A 15721-nucleotide genomic window follows, 5' to 3' on the forward strand; every position below is an offset into this window, starting at 1 on the left:
TTGTTTGATCTTTTCTTATTGATTATCTTGAGTTCTCTACAGATTCTAATTATAAAACCTTTGTTTAAATCATAACATGCAAACATCTCCCATTCAGAAGGCGGTTTGCCTTGTGTGTGGCAAGCTATTTTCTGATTGAAAAGTGAGTCTATTCCTCTTAGTGATTGCTCAACTCACAGAACATGGCATCTTAGGATTCTGTAGTTAGATCTTAAGAAGCCTTTAAGCCTCAGTTTGGGTTTCTTGAAAACTCTGGTGATGTCTGGTTTCTATGTCCTGAGACTGCCATGTTGAAAGGTATCTAAACTAATCACACAGAGAGGCCAAATGGAAAGGGCATGATGTTTCGGCCATCTCATCCTTGCTCCAAAAGAAGACTTCAGATGATCCCAGCCTCGATGAGGTAAGAAATACTCAGCTGAACCTATTAACTTTCAAAGCAGTGACAAATAATAAATTATTTAAAGATAATTTATTATTTAAGTTTTAGGGTGATTTGTTACACAGCAATACATAACTGGAACACTAGCTTTCCTAAAGTCTGACACTTCACTCAGACCTAGCTGTCTGCCAAAAGGTAGCTAAGAGGCAAATACCTGGAATTAGAAAAGAAAGAAAAAATAAAACACATTTACACTGTCATCCCCTTAATTTCCTCCTCTTTCAAGTAGGCCTAAGCAGCAAGGCTTATTCTATTTGGTAATTAGTAATGACTATGTAATTTAATCTTAAAATGTTAAAACAAATAGGAATAGTTTTGAGTTTGGCATGGAACATGGCTATACTAAGTAGCATGATGACTATGATGACTCAATGTTGTCACTATTTTTCTCTACTTGAATTGTGAAAGTTTTATTCATACAGTGATCCATGATAGCCATCTGGCCTTTACTTAGTCGAATGCATATTTTACATATTAAGTTACTGCCATTATAAAAGTATCTTTTGTGGTGCAAATGCAATAACAAAATTAAATGTAAACATGGGCACTAACTTCATAGTGACAGCACTCTGTTATAAACGATTCATCCAGATGACCCAGCATATACATCTATTAACTTCTGAGATCCTTAAGAAATTAAATCACAAAATTAAAATTGTTCAGAAAGAACACTTAGATATCCCTAAGTATGTTCCTGGACAAAACACTATATAGATTAAGAGAATGAAATGGTCCCAGTATCTTTAGATACAAGCCAAAGTACTTCGTAAGGTCCCGTATAAGTTGTTTCCCTTGCTATAATGGGATGATACATCCTCTTGGCCACTGGGTTCAAAATTTCATCTCAAGACTTAACACCCCTAAAATTAAAAATCAGAGTATTACAGGCCTCTCGGCCTACTTGCCATGGCAATGGTGTCTGTTTACTATATACGGTGAATGTTACCTTACTTTGTAAACTTTCTTACTCTGTAAACCCACCTTTCTCTTCTTCAGTAAGTTTTGTTTCATGCTTAAAAACTATAAAGTATTGCTGGATTCATTAAAAATTGTAAATACAGTAGCAAATGAAAAATTTATATTACTCCTTAAAAGGTTACGTCTCTTCATTCAGCATGTATGAAACAATCAGCTAAAGGAAATTTCTTCCTGAAGTCATATTTAAAACTTCCTTCATTATAGTTGTCTCATGAACATTTTTTATCCTCATGCACTTTTATCTGTAAGTCATTTACATTATCTGTACAAATTCACAGACTTGTGAAGGTTCAGAGGTATAGGAAAGAAGGTTTTGGTAAGCACAAGCTGTAATGTTACAGGTAGTGTGACTGCAATTTATTCTTGGATGACTAAATATTAAAATAAAGTAATTATATGTTGAAGACAAGGAAGGGCATTATATACATTTAAAATCATGAAATTTAATTAACAATTAAAATATCTTTAATCACAATGTATGAAAATGAACCACCCTGCCCCCCAATTTGTGTTCATATCCATGAAGCTCCGTGTTAGAATCCTGTGTTATTTATTAAAAATTAAAACATTCAGTTTTATCTCACACCAAAAACAGAACCTAAGCAGGTAGTCATAAGTCTAAAGCTTAAGTGGTGTTTCTTCATTTTACAAGGCAAATCTATTATTGCTTCCTAGTGAATCTGTTAAACATTCTGGGATAATGATAACTGATGGGTATCGTTATAAAAAAATTTAAGTTGGTCAAAATAAAAAAAAATTTCAAAAAATGATTAATACTACCCAAAACATTAAAAACTTAAGTAGGAATTATAGAGCACCTCATTATAGACATACCTCATTTTCATATAAATAAAATTAATTGGGATTACTTACATATAAATTCTTAAAAGGAGTAAAATAATTTTGCAGAATGTTTTTAAGAAATATAACTATGTTTTTAAATAAGAACCTAATTTTGAACAATTCTTCCTGCATCTTAGTTACTAAAGTTCACATAAGAGAAAAATATTTCACCATTTCCTCATGAAACTTAATGGCTTTATTAAGAACAGATTCATTAATGCCTCATATAGTATCATTAATATTTCATTCTTTTGAAATTAAAAAAGTATGCCAAACTAACTTTACAACAGCAAACAGCTGTACACTGCTTAGCTGCATGTGATAAATTTTGAACTAATAAAGAAAATTCTTAAGATAAATAAAAGTATCTATAAGCACTTACAAAAACATAAATCATCATACATACATAAGCTTAAATACTTAATGTAGCTATAAATAGATTACTGACACAAATAAACTCCAGATCTGAAATAAAGAATGAATCCTATTTTCCAGTGTATCTACATATTATTTCCAAATAAGTAAAGGTCTGGAAAAAATTATGAAAGGATCTCCCAGAAATCCACTAAAATTGGCACTTTAAGAGACTGATTTCTTCTTAAAGGTCAAGAATCACATTCTATTAAACTTCTAAAACAGTCTTCATCTCACTAGCATCTTGCTAGTTTTCATGTACTAACAGATTACAGCAGAAAAACAGAGTCCAATTAACTGCATAATTGTGTAGTTTTTACATGTCTAAATGTTTGGTAGGTTTCGTTATTAAATGAGTGTAATAATTGAGATGCCCTTGATCTGAAAAATATACATTATGGAAGAAAAGTTTCAATTTTATAATTCTTTCTCTTAGTCATAAGTCTTATGCATTTCATATGCAATAATAACTGTAAATAAAATAAGGTTATTAATGTAAAGCTTTGGTCTCTACATCAAAAATGACAAGATTTTCCACATAGGTTTTAAAAAAATAGATGGGTACATACTGCCATCATGTGGTGAAAAAAATTAAGACTTTTCTTAGATATGAACACAAGATCAATCAAGGGAAGTAAATGCAAAGTTTGTTTTCTTAATCGCCAATCTCAAAACTCAGAGACATGGCTAATAAAAACTTAGTTTTTCTTATTAAACCATTATGAAGTTGTCATTATTGCAGTTATTTTTAACACTTCAGTGAGTTTACTGGTCTACCGTGTTTTTGTTTTAAGGCAATTAACCTGAGGGCAGGCCTGTGTTGGAGGGGGAAAGTATAGTAGAAAATCCTTAGTCTTTCCCGCCTGTAGAACCAAAGATAAGAGTTTAGCCAACTGCAGCTACTCTAAGGTAATGAAATTTCAGAGACAGCCAGAGAGAGGAAATTGAATTCCATGGGTTATTTCTGCCCAAATCTCTAGCTACCCTCTGAACAACATATGTGTGGGGCATACTCTAAGTCATCCTACTAAGACCAAAAAAACTGACCTGAAATTGGAGCTATGGCCCAAGAGATAGAGTAGGTAGTGTGAGTATAACCTAGTTTCATAACTTCTTGCTAAAACAAATACATTAGCTCTTCAGAGGGACATAAAATGCAGTGTCCACAATACAACAGCAACAATGTTATCTAAATGTACTCTATGATATAAATAAACAATTTTAAGTAACTCAATATTTTAAAGTCCAAAAAGAAACAGGACTATGTGACTCATTTTTAAAGAAAAAAAATCAACAGAGACCAAGTCCAAGGTGACCCAGAGTTTAGAAGTAGCAGATAAGAATCTTAAAGCTGCTATTTAAACTATTCACAATAGTGTAAAGGAAACTATGTTCATAATAAACAATAACAGAGAAATAAAAGCTATAATAAACAGCCAAATGGAAATTCCAGAAGTGAAAAATTCCATCCTTAAGTATTTACTTTAAAAACCCAAAAATACATGTCCACATAAAATCCCACACTCAAATGTTTGCAGCAGCTTTATTTATAAAGTTTCTGAAGTGGAAATAACTCAAAAGCTCATCAACTAGTACATCAATATAACCATTCAAGGAATATTACTCATCAATGAAAAGAAACTACTAACATGAACTACTAATACATGAAAAAATGGTTTGGCAATTTCTTATAGAATTAAATGTGATGGATAGATAAATGAATAGATAAGGCAAAAATTGTAAAATGCTAATGGCTGAAATTGGAGAATATACTGGCATTTAAAATTCAAGTTATCTACATTAAAAAATTTACACTCTCTAGGGCAGGTGATCAGTTTTGAACATGCAAATTTCAGAAATATAAGCTGATAGGTTATAAAAAAAATATAGGTTTATAATTACTACATCAATATTGTGAGTCTTCCTCTAGTTTGTCCACTAGTTTCATATTCTTCTGCTTACGGAAACTTTTCTATCTGCAAATTGGAGATTTTATGTTTCCTCATCAATGTAACATATTAAAATGTTAAATCCTAATTAAGGCTAGCCTTCATAATTATCTCTGGAGTATATATTTATTTTCATTTATTCCTCCTTTTGGCTCTCTCCTTGAACCACTAAGAAGAAAACAGGTGGGAGGAGGTAAGATGGCTGACTGGAGCCAGCTTTCAACAGAATCTCCTGTCCAGAGGGAGAGATAATGGTCAGAATGAACCCCAAAAAGCTGAAGGTTGGGAGCAGAGCTGAGAGAGAAGACTGATAAGTGCATGTCATCCCTGCTGAGCAAGCTGGGACTCCAAGGAAGCAAATTTCAGGTACAAAACCCATCCCAAAGAGGAGGAGAGTCCGTCCTATCCCCCAAGACAGTAGCTTGCTGTCTATAAGAAAGCAGTGAACAGAAGACCTCTTGATTCACCCCATGGAAGAGAGCCACTGAAGACTGGGGCTCCCTCTCCAGAGAGATTCCACTGTGAGCCTAGCCCATCTCGTGGCCGGCCTAAAAGTTGAACACATATTTTCCCTGACATTCTTAACTCCTAGTCCACCTTTCCCCCCTTGCTTGGCAGTCTGGAAGCCTCCCCACTGAAAGAGCCTGGAGTGTCTGGTGGTTCCTTGCTATGGCTGGGAATGGCATGGGCCGCAGCACAGCTGCAGCTGCGCTGAAACAGTGACTCAAGTTGAAGTGAAGAGACGCAGGGGGAAGGGACTAGCCAGGATCTGCGTAAGCGCCTAGCGGAAGAAGCAGCGGCAGCTATAGTGGACTTTGCATTCCCGCTGGGGTCAAATTTTGGAGCCACGCCTCCCCAAATCTGTGGACCATGGGAGAGAGCCAGACCTCGCCCCGCAGGGGTACCATAGGAAGAGTGCCGCTGGGGCAGAGACACAGTCTTTGAGGGAGAGAAACATATGCTATGATAGTAACCCCCGACTTGAAACCAATATAGCAGAAACACTCCCCAGTTCCCAATGAGCACTGGAGGGAGTCAGGCTTGAGCTCCCCCCTACATGCTGGTGGCAGAGGGCTAAGGCCCTGTGGAGGAGACACTGACACCTCTTTGACTCTGGCAGGTGCAAATCCCTGGTACATTTGCTCATTGGAGGGGGGTGAGATTAAGAAATCTGCAAGGTTACCAGTGGCTGGGAGAAGCTGAGGTGCAAGGTGGGGAAAGAGGTGCCAAACCCCTGGACTAACTCTTGCTGGGCGGGCCTTTCTGACTCCACTGAGCAAGACACACTTGAGCTACCAGTGGGCCCCTGCTGTCTGGTTGCTGGAGACCTTCTGAACTCTCCCACTTGAACAGCAATTGTGCTACCTGGGACAACTAGTTTGGAACTCTTGACCTGGGCTGGCCACCCAGGGACTCTTTAAGGTTGAGTCCTAGTTGTATCATTGTGGGAGGAACTGATTCTCCTCTCCTAGCTGTCACCGATGGGGTGTGGGGTGTGTTAGTTGCTTGTATCTATCCCCAGCTGAGATTTCAGGCCAAAACCCCTGATTCACCAGGATTGGGTAGAGGCTGGCTGAATGTAAGACAGAGCCACCTAGCCCCATCATATCAATCAGGTCCCCTGAGTCTCAGGCTGCAGGACTGAAAGGGACCTTTGTAAAGCTGTAGGGGAAAAGCCACAGTCACCAGCCCCAGCTCTTTGGTAAAGGGCTGGTTAACTACAACTCCTGGAGCCCTCAATCCAGTCTCACCTTACCAGCTTATCTAGCCAAATTAAAAAATAATCACGGGGTGAAACCAGAGGAAAAACTCTGGCAACATGAATAATCAGAGTAGATCAACTCCCCCAAAGAATGACAAAGGAGATAAAACAGAAGATGTTATTCATAAACAAATGGCTAAAATGTCAGAGATAGAATTAAGAATATGGATGGCAAATAAGATTAATACAATGGAAGTAAAGTTGGAATTAGAAATTCAAGGAGTAATTCGAAAGCTGTCTCAAGAAATCAATGAATTCAAAGACAAAAGTCTCCAAGGATTTAGATGTAATGAGAAAAGAAACTACAGACCTCAAAGAAATGAGAAAGTTATTCGAGGAGCTTCAAAATACAGTAGAATCCCTCAGTAACAGAATGGAGGAGGCAGAAGAAAGGATCTCTGAAGTTGAAGATAAAACTTATGAACACTCCCAAACACGCAAAGAAGCAGAGAAGTGGAGAACAAAAACAGATCATTCCCTGAGAGAGTTGTGGGACCATTTCAAAAGAGCCAACATTCGCCTTATAAGAATTCCTGAAGGAGAAGAGGATGGTCCTAAAGGCACTGATGCTTTAGTCCAAGATATAAGGGAGGAGAATTTCCCAAGCATGGCAAGAGATACAGAAAGTCAGATAGCAGACAGTTTCAGAACCGTAGAAAAATTCAATCCAAATAAAGCATCTCCTAGACACATTGTAATTAATTGTGTCAAAGTTAACATGAAGGAGAAAATTCTGCAAGCAGCCAGACTTTTATTTATACACACACACACACACACACACATACCCCTATAAGGGGAAGAATGTTGGAATAACTACAGATCTCTCAGCTGAAATGTTTCAACCCAGAAGATGGTCATCAACCTTCAATCTCCTAAAATAAAACAATTTTCAGCCCAGGATCCTGTATCCATCTAAATTTTGTTTCATTTGTGATAGAGAAATCAAATACTTTACCAATTTACATGTGTTGAAGAAATCTGCCACAACTATACCAGCTCTCCAGGATATTTTCAGACCCATCCTCCACATTGATCACTTTGGTCTACCACCAAATTAAACTCACTCAGAAAGCCTTGAACAAAAACTAACATCCATAATAGTGAAAGGATTAAAAATATCCACTGGATGCTTGAAAAACATGACAACCAAAATACTACCATGCTTACCAATACTCTTAATTAATGTGAAAGGCTAAAACTGTCCTCTAAAGAGGCACAGTTTGGCTGACTGGATACAAAAACTCAGGCCAGATACCTGTTGCATACAAGAATCTCATCTTACCTTAAAGGATAAAAATAGACTGAAAGTGAAGGGATGGACATCTATAATTTAGGCAAATGGAAATCACAAAAAAGCAGGAGGTGCAATTTTATTTGGAGATACAATAGGGTTTAAATCAACAAAGGTAAGGAAAGATAAGGATGGTCACTTCATATTTGTCAAGGGAAATACTAAATATGAAGAGATTTCAATTATCAAAATTTATGTGCTCTACCAAAATGCTCCTCAATTTATAAAGGAAACCCTAGCAGACATGAACAATTTGATATCCTCCTGCATGATAATAGCTGGAGATTGTAATATCCCTTTGGCAATGTTGGATAGATCCTCCAAGAAAAAACTAAGCAAAGAAATATTGGACTTAAACTTGACTCTACAACAAATGGATTTAACAGATATCTACAGAACATTTCATCCTAATATAACCAAATTTACAATCTTCTCATCAGCCCATGGAACATCCTCCAAAATTGATCACATCTTAGGTCACAAATCTAACCTCAGCAAATTTTAAAGAATAGAAATTATTCCTTGTATTTTCTTGGACCATCACCAAATAAAAGTTGAACTCAATAACAACAGGAATCATCTCAACAACATCATGGAAACTAACATTATGCTGAATGACAGCTGGATCAAAGATGAAATTCAGAAAGAAATTACCAAATTTTTGGAAGAAAATGACAATGAAGACTTGAATTATCAAAACCTGTGGGATACTGCAAAGGCAGTCCTCAGAGGGAAATTTATAGCATTGCAAACCTTCCTCAAGAGAATAGAAAGAGAGGAAGTCAACAACTTAATAGGTCATTTCGAGCAACTGGAAAAGGAAGAACATTCCAACAAACAACTTAATAGGTCATCTCAAGCAACTGGAAAAGGAAGAACAGTCCAAACCCGAACCCAAAATTAAAGCATAATTAAATGAAATTGAAAACAAAAGAATTCAGAAGATAAATCAAAAAGTTGTTTTCTTTAAAAGATTAACCAAATTGATAAACCTTTGGCTAACCTAACCAGAAACAGAAAAGTAAAATACCCAACATCAATCACAAACAATAAAGGAGAAGTAACAACAGACACCTCAGAAATTCAAAAAATACTTGGTGAATACAACAACAAACTTTATTCTCAGACATATGAAAATCTGGAGGAAACAGACCAATACCTGGAAGTACGCCACCTTCCTAGACTCAGCCAGAAAAAATTGGAAATGTTGACTAGACCTGTATCAAGCACTGAAATAGCATCAACTATATGAACTCTCCCAAAAAAGAAAAGTCTGGTACCAGATGGCTTCACATCAGAATTCTACCAAACCTTTAAAGAGGAACTAGTGCCTATACTACAAAACCTTTTCCAAAACATAGAAAAAGAAGGAATACTTCCCAACACATTCTATAGAACAAATACTACCCTGATCCCCAAACTAGGAAAAGATCCAAAAATAGAGAAAATTATAGACCAATATCATTAATGAATATTGATGTAAAAATTTTCAATAAGATCCTAGCAAACAGAATTCAACAGTACATCAAAAGAATTATACACCATGGCCAAGTTGGTTTTATTCCAGGGTTGCAAAGTTGATTTAACATATGCAAATCTATAAATATAATATATCACATAAACAAAATAAAAAACAAAGACCATATGATTCTCTCAGTTGATGGACAAAAAGCTTTTGATTATATCCAGCATCCTTTCATGATCAGAACATTGAAGAAAATTGGCTTGGATGGGTCATTTCTTAAACTGATAAAGGCCATCTACAGCAAGCCTATAGCCAATTATCATACTGAATAGAATAAAATTGAAAACATTTCCACTGAGATGTGACATCCATGAGACAAGGATGCCCATTATCTCCCCTGCTATTTAACATTGTAATGGAAGTCTTAGCCATCGCAATCAGGCAAGAGAAGGCAAACAAGGGTATCCAAATAGGGTCAGAGGAGATCAAACTCTTACTGTTTGCAGATGATATGATCTTATACCTGGAAAACCCCAGGGACTCTACTACAGAACTCTTAGAAATGATCAAGGGATACAACAGCACATTAGGATACAAAATCGATATTTACAAATCAGTAGCTTTTATATATACTAACAATAGTCAAGGTGAAAAAATAGTTGAAGACTCTATTCCTTTTACAGTAGTGCCAAAGATGAAGAAATATCTGGGAATTTACCTAACAAAGGATATAAAAGATCTCTATAAAGAGAACTATGAAATTCTGAGAAAAGAAATAGCTGAAGATGTTAACAAATGGAAAAACATACCATGCTCATGGCTGGGAAGAATCAACATTGTTAAAATGTCCATACCACCTAAAGCAATATACAAATTTAATGTAATCCCTATTAAAGCTCCACTGTCCTACTTTAAAGATCTGGAAAAAACATTACTCTATTTCATATGGAATCAGGAAAAACCTCAAATAGCCAAGACATTACTCAGAAATAAAAACAAATCAGGTGGAATCACACTACCAGACTTCAGGCTATACTATAAATCTATAGCAATCAAACAGCATGGTACTGACACAAAAATAGAGAGGTAGATGTATGGAACAGAATAGAGAACCAAGACATGAACCCAGTTACTTATCATCATTTGATCTTTGATAAACATATCAAAGACATAAACTTGGGGAAAGAGTCCCTATTTAACAAATGGTGCTGGGTGAACTGGCTGGCGACTTGTAGAAGACTGCAACTGGACCCTTATCTTTCACCATTAACAAAAATTGATTCTCACTGGATAAAATATTTAAACTTAAGACATGAAACTATAAAGATACTTGGAGAGAGTGCAGGGAAAGCACTGTAAGAAACTGGCGTGGGAGAATATTTTATGAGGAGGACCCCTCTAACAATTGAAGCAAAACCAAAAATATATTACTGGGATCTGATCAAACTAAAAAGCTTTTGCACAGCCAAGAACACAGTAAGTAAAGCAAGCAGACAGCCCTCAGAATGGGAGAAGATATTTGCGGGTTATGTTTCTGACAAAGGTTTGATAACTAGGGGAGGCTGAGGCAGAAGAATCACTTGAGCCTGTAGTTTGAGGATGCCGCGAACTATAATTGCACCTCTTGCTATCCAGCCTGGATGACAGAGCAAGACTCTGTCTCTTAAAAAAGAAATTATATGCAACCTTCTTAAAATCATGTTTTTACTTTAAAACAGAAACACGAAGGCCAAGTACACTGGCTCATACCTATAATCCTAGTACTCTGAGAAGCTGAGGTGGGGTTGCTTGAGCTCAGGAGTTAAGAAACTGGCCTGAGCAAAAGTCAGACCCTGTCTCTACTAAAAACATAACTGAAGGCTCGGTGCCCGTGGCTCAGGGAGTAGGGCGCCAGCCACATACACTGAGGCTGGGGAGTTTAAGCCTGGGGCAGGCCTGCTGAACAACAATGACAACTGCAACCAAAAAATAGCCAGATGTTGTGGTGGGTGCCTGTAGTCCTGGTTACTTGAGAAGCTGGGGCAAGAGATTCACTTACACCCAAGAGCTTGAGGTTGCTGTGAGCTGTGACGCCATATCACCCTATAGAGGGCAATATAGTGAGACTGTCTTAAAAAAGATAGAACTAAGGCAATAGGCTTACTTGAGCCCAAGAGCTAGAGGCTGCTGTGAGCTATGACATCACAGCACTCCACCCAGGGCAACAACTTGAGACTCTGTCTCAAAAAACAAACATAAAAGCCCCCCCCCAGAAACATGAAGCAATCCAAGAAATAAATGACAAATGGCATTAGTTAAATGTCTTGGTCAAAATCATATAGTAAATGAATATAAAGATATCATATAATGTTCTAATTCTGTTCTACTAGAATTCAAAGTCTAGAAGAGCAGACATTGTCTTGCTCAGATTCATTGCCAGCGCCTAGCACAGCACCATGCATATCACTGGAGTTATGCTAGTATCAGTATATGTGCTTGTAATTATTATAGGAGTTAACTGCATTTGATGAAGAACTGAAATGAATGATAAATGGACAGCAGCTCCAGCTCCCTTTCATGTCACAAAGAAGGCCAACCCGTAATGAAGAACTGCTGCAGACCTTATTTGTAAACTACAACCTTAAGTGTTTTCCTTCCAGATTGATGAAATCCTTGAAAAAACCAGCTATCTCATTTCTAAGTGTTAACATGGTAGAATGAACCAATCCACCACTACTTTTTTCTTAGCAGACAATAACTACATGATATAACTAAGCTAGTGATTAGTTCACCCTTCTATATAAACAAAGAGTTTTAAGTATGATAACCATATAATTTACCATCTAGATTGGGACACAGGGTGTTATTAATACTTATAAATCAGAATAATAAGCACTGTGCTGGGCAAATCAAAACCGATGAGCCACCCTAGTTAAAAGCCAAAAGTAGCCTCTTTTCTTCTTATGGCACCTGCAAGAGAACACCTTACATATCCTGGCCTATTTTTCCTATTTATTGTCCAAATTTCCCGATAATGTAGAAACAGGGACTTCAACTACTAAACAAATTCTTATGTGCATATGCCCAATTTAATTACACTGCAACTTTTGGATATGGCCCCTATAAGGATTTAACAAACAGTTGATTACGATAATGAGTTACAAAATGCTCCACCATGGATTATAGGTCAATATCAATCTTGTCAATTTTTAAGATGACTACTTCCAATTTAACTTCCTTCCAACTATTTATGAAGAATCATAGCAGGCAGGACCCCCTAGTGTGATTCTTGAGCACTGAATTTTGTATTTCTTACTACAAATCTTGAGGAACTCCTTACAGGAAAAGTTGGAGCTTTGCACCAGTGATCAAAACCATACATACCTCTGTCAGTTGCTTCAGGTGGTCTTTGTTTGTACTTAATTCTTCTGCTAGATAATTCCTTTTCACTTCTAGTTCACAGATTTCCGTTTTTAATGGAGTCACTAGTTCATAGAACCGAATCTTTAAAAAGAAATCAAATTAATAAGAAGTCTTGAGGTGCATTTTACAAGGGTACATCTACTAAGTGTAGAATATAAATGTCTTAACACAGTAACTAAGAAAATGTGATGAAGACTATGTTAAGCAGTTTGATGAAAGTATTTCAAATTGAATATAAAATCAGCACATTATACCCCATAATTGCATTAATGTACACAGCTATGATTTAATAAAAAAAATAAGGAGTCTTGAAATCCAAACTATAATAAAACTTGCTAATTTGTAGCGCTCTCAATTATCATTAATAAAAAGAAGTATCTACAAAACTAGTTGTCAATGGACCCTAACTGCTAATACTTTATTAAGTCTTAAAGTTCAATCAAGTAACCCCAAGGGCTAGATGCTATGTAACTTCCCACCTTTGACAGTTTCTTCCCTCTCTTCTATTGCCCCTCCTTATTACTTACTCCTCACCTCCTACTTTTTGCTTGGTTTGTACAACGTTCTTTCTCCAATGCCTAAATATGTTATAAGCATTCAATAAAATATTTGATGAACAGATAGAGATCTATTCTTTAGTCTCATCTCAGCACTCAGCAAAGGTCTACTAACTTCTGCCCCTGCAGTTTAAGGCTGAATCAGGGCAAATCAGGAGATCTCTTTCACTTCACTACTTCCATTCAGTCAGGAACTCTCTTTCCACTCATCATTCTCTCAGAGGATTTGCCTGCTCTAACTTAGGAAGTGTTCCATCTGACAAGGTTTCATAAAAGAAGCCAGCAGCAAATCACAAGAGAGTAATTAGGGGCCACTCTCCAGGCTTATCATCTGAAACTCCTTATATATGTCTACATTATAAGAGTAACATATCTGGTAAAAGGTAACATTAGCCCTTAACTAGGGTGACCAGATTCTAACATCTGTAAGGCGGGACAACACGGCTGGGGGGCGGAGCAGGGGGCGGAGCGCGGGCGGAGCAGGGGCAGGGGACAGCGCAGGGCAGGGCCTGACAACAAGGCAAACTTTGATAAGCTGTTCTAGATAATCACTTATCAGCAATTATTTATTACAGTTTAACATTATAAAATTAACAAAAATAATATAAAACTCATATTCTGGCGAAATAGCCATGTGATGGCCGAAAACCGTATATTCCCTTCTTGTTCTCCAGGCCGTTCATGCATTCTTTCCAAAAATGGGGACTTTTTTAAAACACCCCGGGACACAGGACAAATTGTTGAAAAGTGGGAGTGTCCCACCAAAATCGGGACGTCTGGTCACCCTACCCTTAACCCAATGAATCTGCAAATAATTAGTTAGCATAATATTGCCTATGAAAACAAAAGCTATAACAAGGAATATTAACAAAACAGAGAATAAAAATTCTCCTAAGTGCCACCAGTGGTACTATATCTCCTATGGATGAAGCCTCAATGACAGCACTTGAGATACTGCACCTTTGGCAGATGTACACCTTCAACTACATCAAAGCTATCTAAATAAAAATCTGGATAAAAAAGTATTATTTCATTTTATAGGAAATCACAAATCTGGAAATCTTACCACAGTGAGAATCAAGAATAGCAACCACCACCCCAGAAAAAATAATAGGTAATATTTATATGGGTTTACTATGTTCTAGGCACTGTGCTAATAAGCATTTTGCATACATATGTATAGTTAAACTTCACAATTACTATTATTAGCTCTTTTACAGATGAAAACAATTCAAGCTTCTTTGAGTGCTATGACTTCCATATATCAAAACCCAGCAGTTCTCAATGTTTAATTTGGGGATCCTGGCCCCTGCCCACCTACCACTCTGTGATCCTTTCAGGGATCAAAACTACTTTCCTAGTAATATTAAGACTTTTTTTCTTGCTTCATTCTCATTCTGTCATGACTATTCAGTGGAGTCTGTCAGTGGCTACATCTGACATCACCCTTAATGCCAGTGAAATATGTGCTTATGTATTCTTGTGTTTAAAAAATTTCTCTGTTTTAGTTTCTAATGTGGCAAATATTGATAAATATAGCCCATATAAACAAAAGCTCTTCAGGGTCCTCCACAAGTTTTAGAATATAAATAAGTACTGACACCAAAAAATTTGGGACTACTCCCATAGATTAATCCTAAGTGTGGATTTGTGTAACCGACACTGTAATCAAGATCCTGAACTAATCTATCACCAGAAAGCTCTCCCTCATCTTATACCACTTTATAAACACACTAACTCTTCTCTCTCTCGCTATCTCTAACCAGCCACTGGCAACAATCTATTGTTTAACTCTATAATTTTTCATCTTAAGAACATTATCAACCAAAAGTCTATGATAAAATAATTCATTTCTATGTAGTCATTAACTTCAGGGTCCTCTTTATTGACTTTGAAGATCAATGGTCAAGGCCCTTTGAAATCCAGTAGTCTGAATTGCACTCCACATCTTCTGATCATGGCCATAAACTAATGTACAAATTGGGTATTTCAAAAGTAATAGCTAATACATAAATGGCAAATTTTAGTCTGCAAATACACTATTTTAAAAGAAGTGATAACAGGATACTTACAGATACATATTCAGGAATAGAAAGCTGATCTTCCGGAAAAGCTTTTAGTTTCATGTATTGCTCTTCTGTCAAATCGAAGTCACGCAGGTTTCGACGAACATCTCCAGCTTTCTCTCTTAGCTGAGCGTTTGTCTCTTCCAGTTGTTTCTGTCTCAATAAAATGGTTTCCATTTCTTGTTTCATTAGTTCTTGATACTTTCTACATTAGGAGAGAATTTATGGCAAGCTTAAAAAATCCTTGAGATTTAGTTTTTACAAAGTTCCCTATTTATAGTAGCAGAAAATTTGGAAATGGGGAACTCAAGAGTATTTTTGGCTCCACCTCAATGTTTACTAACTTAACCAGTTAAATGTGAAATGACAATGCCGTACTAGCTGCTAAATGTGTAGCCATGTTAGATATTAAACAGAATTGATGTGCTTAAAGAATTAAAAAAATTCAAATTATAGGGGCAGCACCTGTTGCTCAGTGGGTAGGGCGCCCCCATAAACCGAAGGTGGCGGGTTCAAACCTGGCCCAGGCCAAACTGCAACAACAAAAAAATA

At 36.7% G+C, this 15721-nt stretch overlaps 1 protein-coding gene across 3 annotated transcripts in view; it reads right to left on the reverse strand.

The window, feature by feature from the left end:
• The window catches only part of PIBF1 (progesterone immunomodulatory binding factor 1), a 263961-nt gene that overhangs the window by 234513 nt on the left and 13727 nt on the right, over positions 1-15721 (reverse strand). For all 3 annotated transcript variants that reach the window (XR_002773386.1, XM_003789727.3, XM_023513174.1), the window contains exons 4-5: positions 15176-15374; positions 12508-12627 (exon numbers count right to left, since the gene is read on the reverse strand). Coding sequence is in view for 2 of the 3 variants with exons in the window: in XM_003789727.3 (XP_003789775.1) it covers positions 12508-12627; positions 15176-15374 (319 nt within the window). In the remaining variant the exon portion in view is untranslated. The remainder of the gene's footprint in view (positions 1-12507; positions 12628-15175; positions 15375-15721) is intronic.

Source organism: Otolemur garnettii, unplaced genomic scaffold, assembly GCF_000181295.1.
Source record: "Otolemur garnettii isolate 467f Iridium unplaced genomic scaffold, OtoGar3 scaffold00036, whole genome shotgun sequence".
Lineage (NCBI taxonomy): Eukaryota > Metazoa > Chordata > Mammalia > Primates > Galagidae > Otolemur > Otolemur garnettii.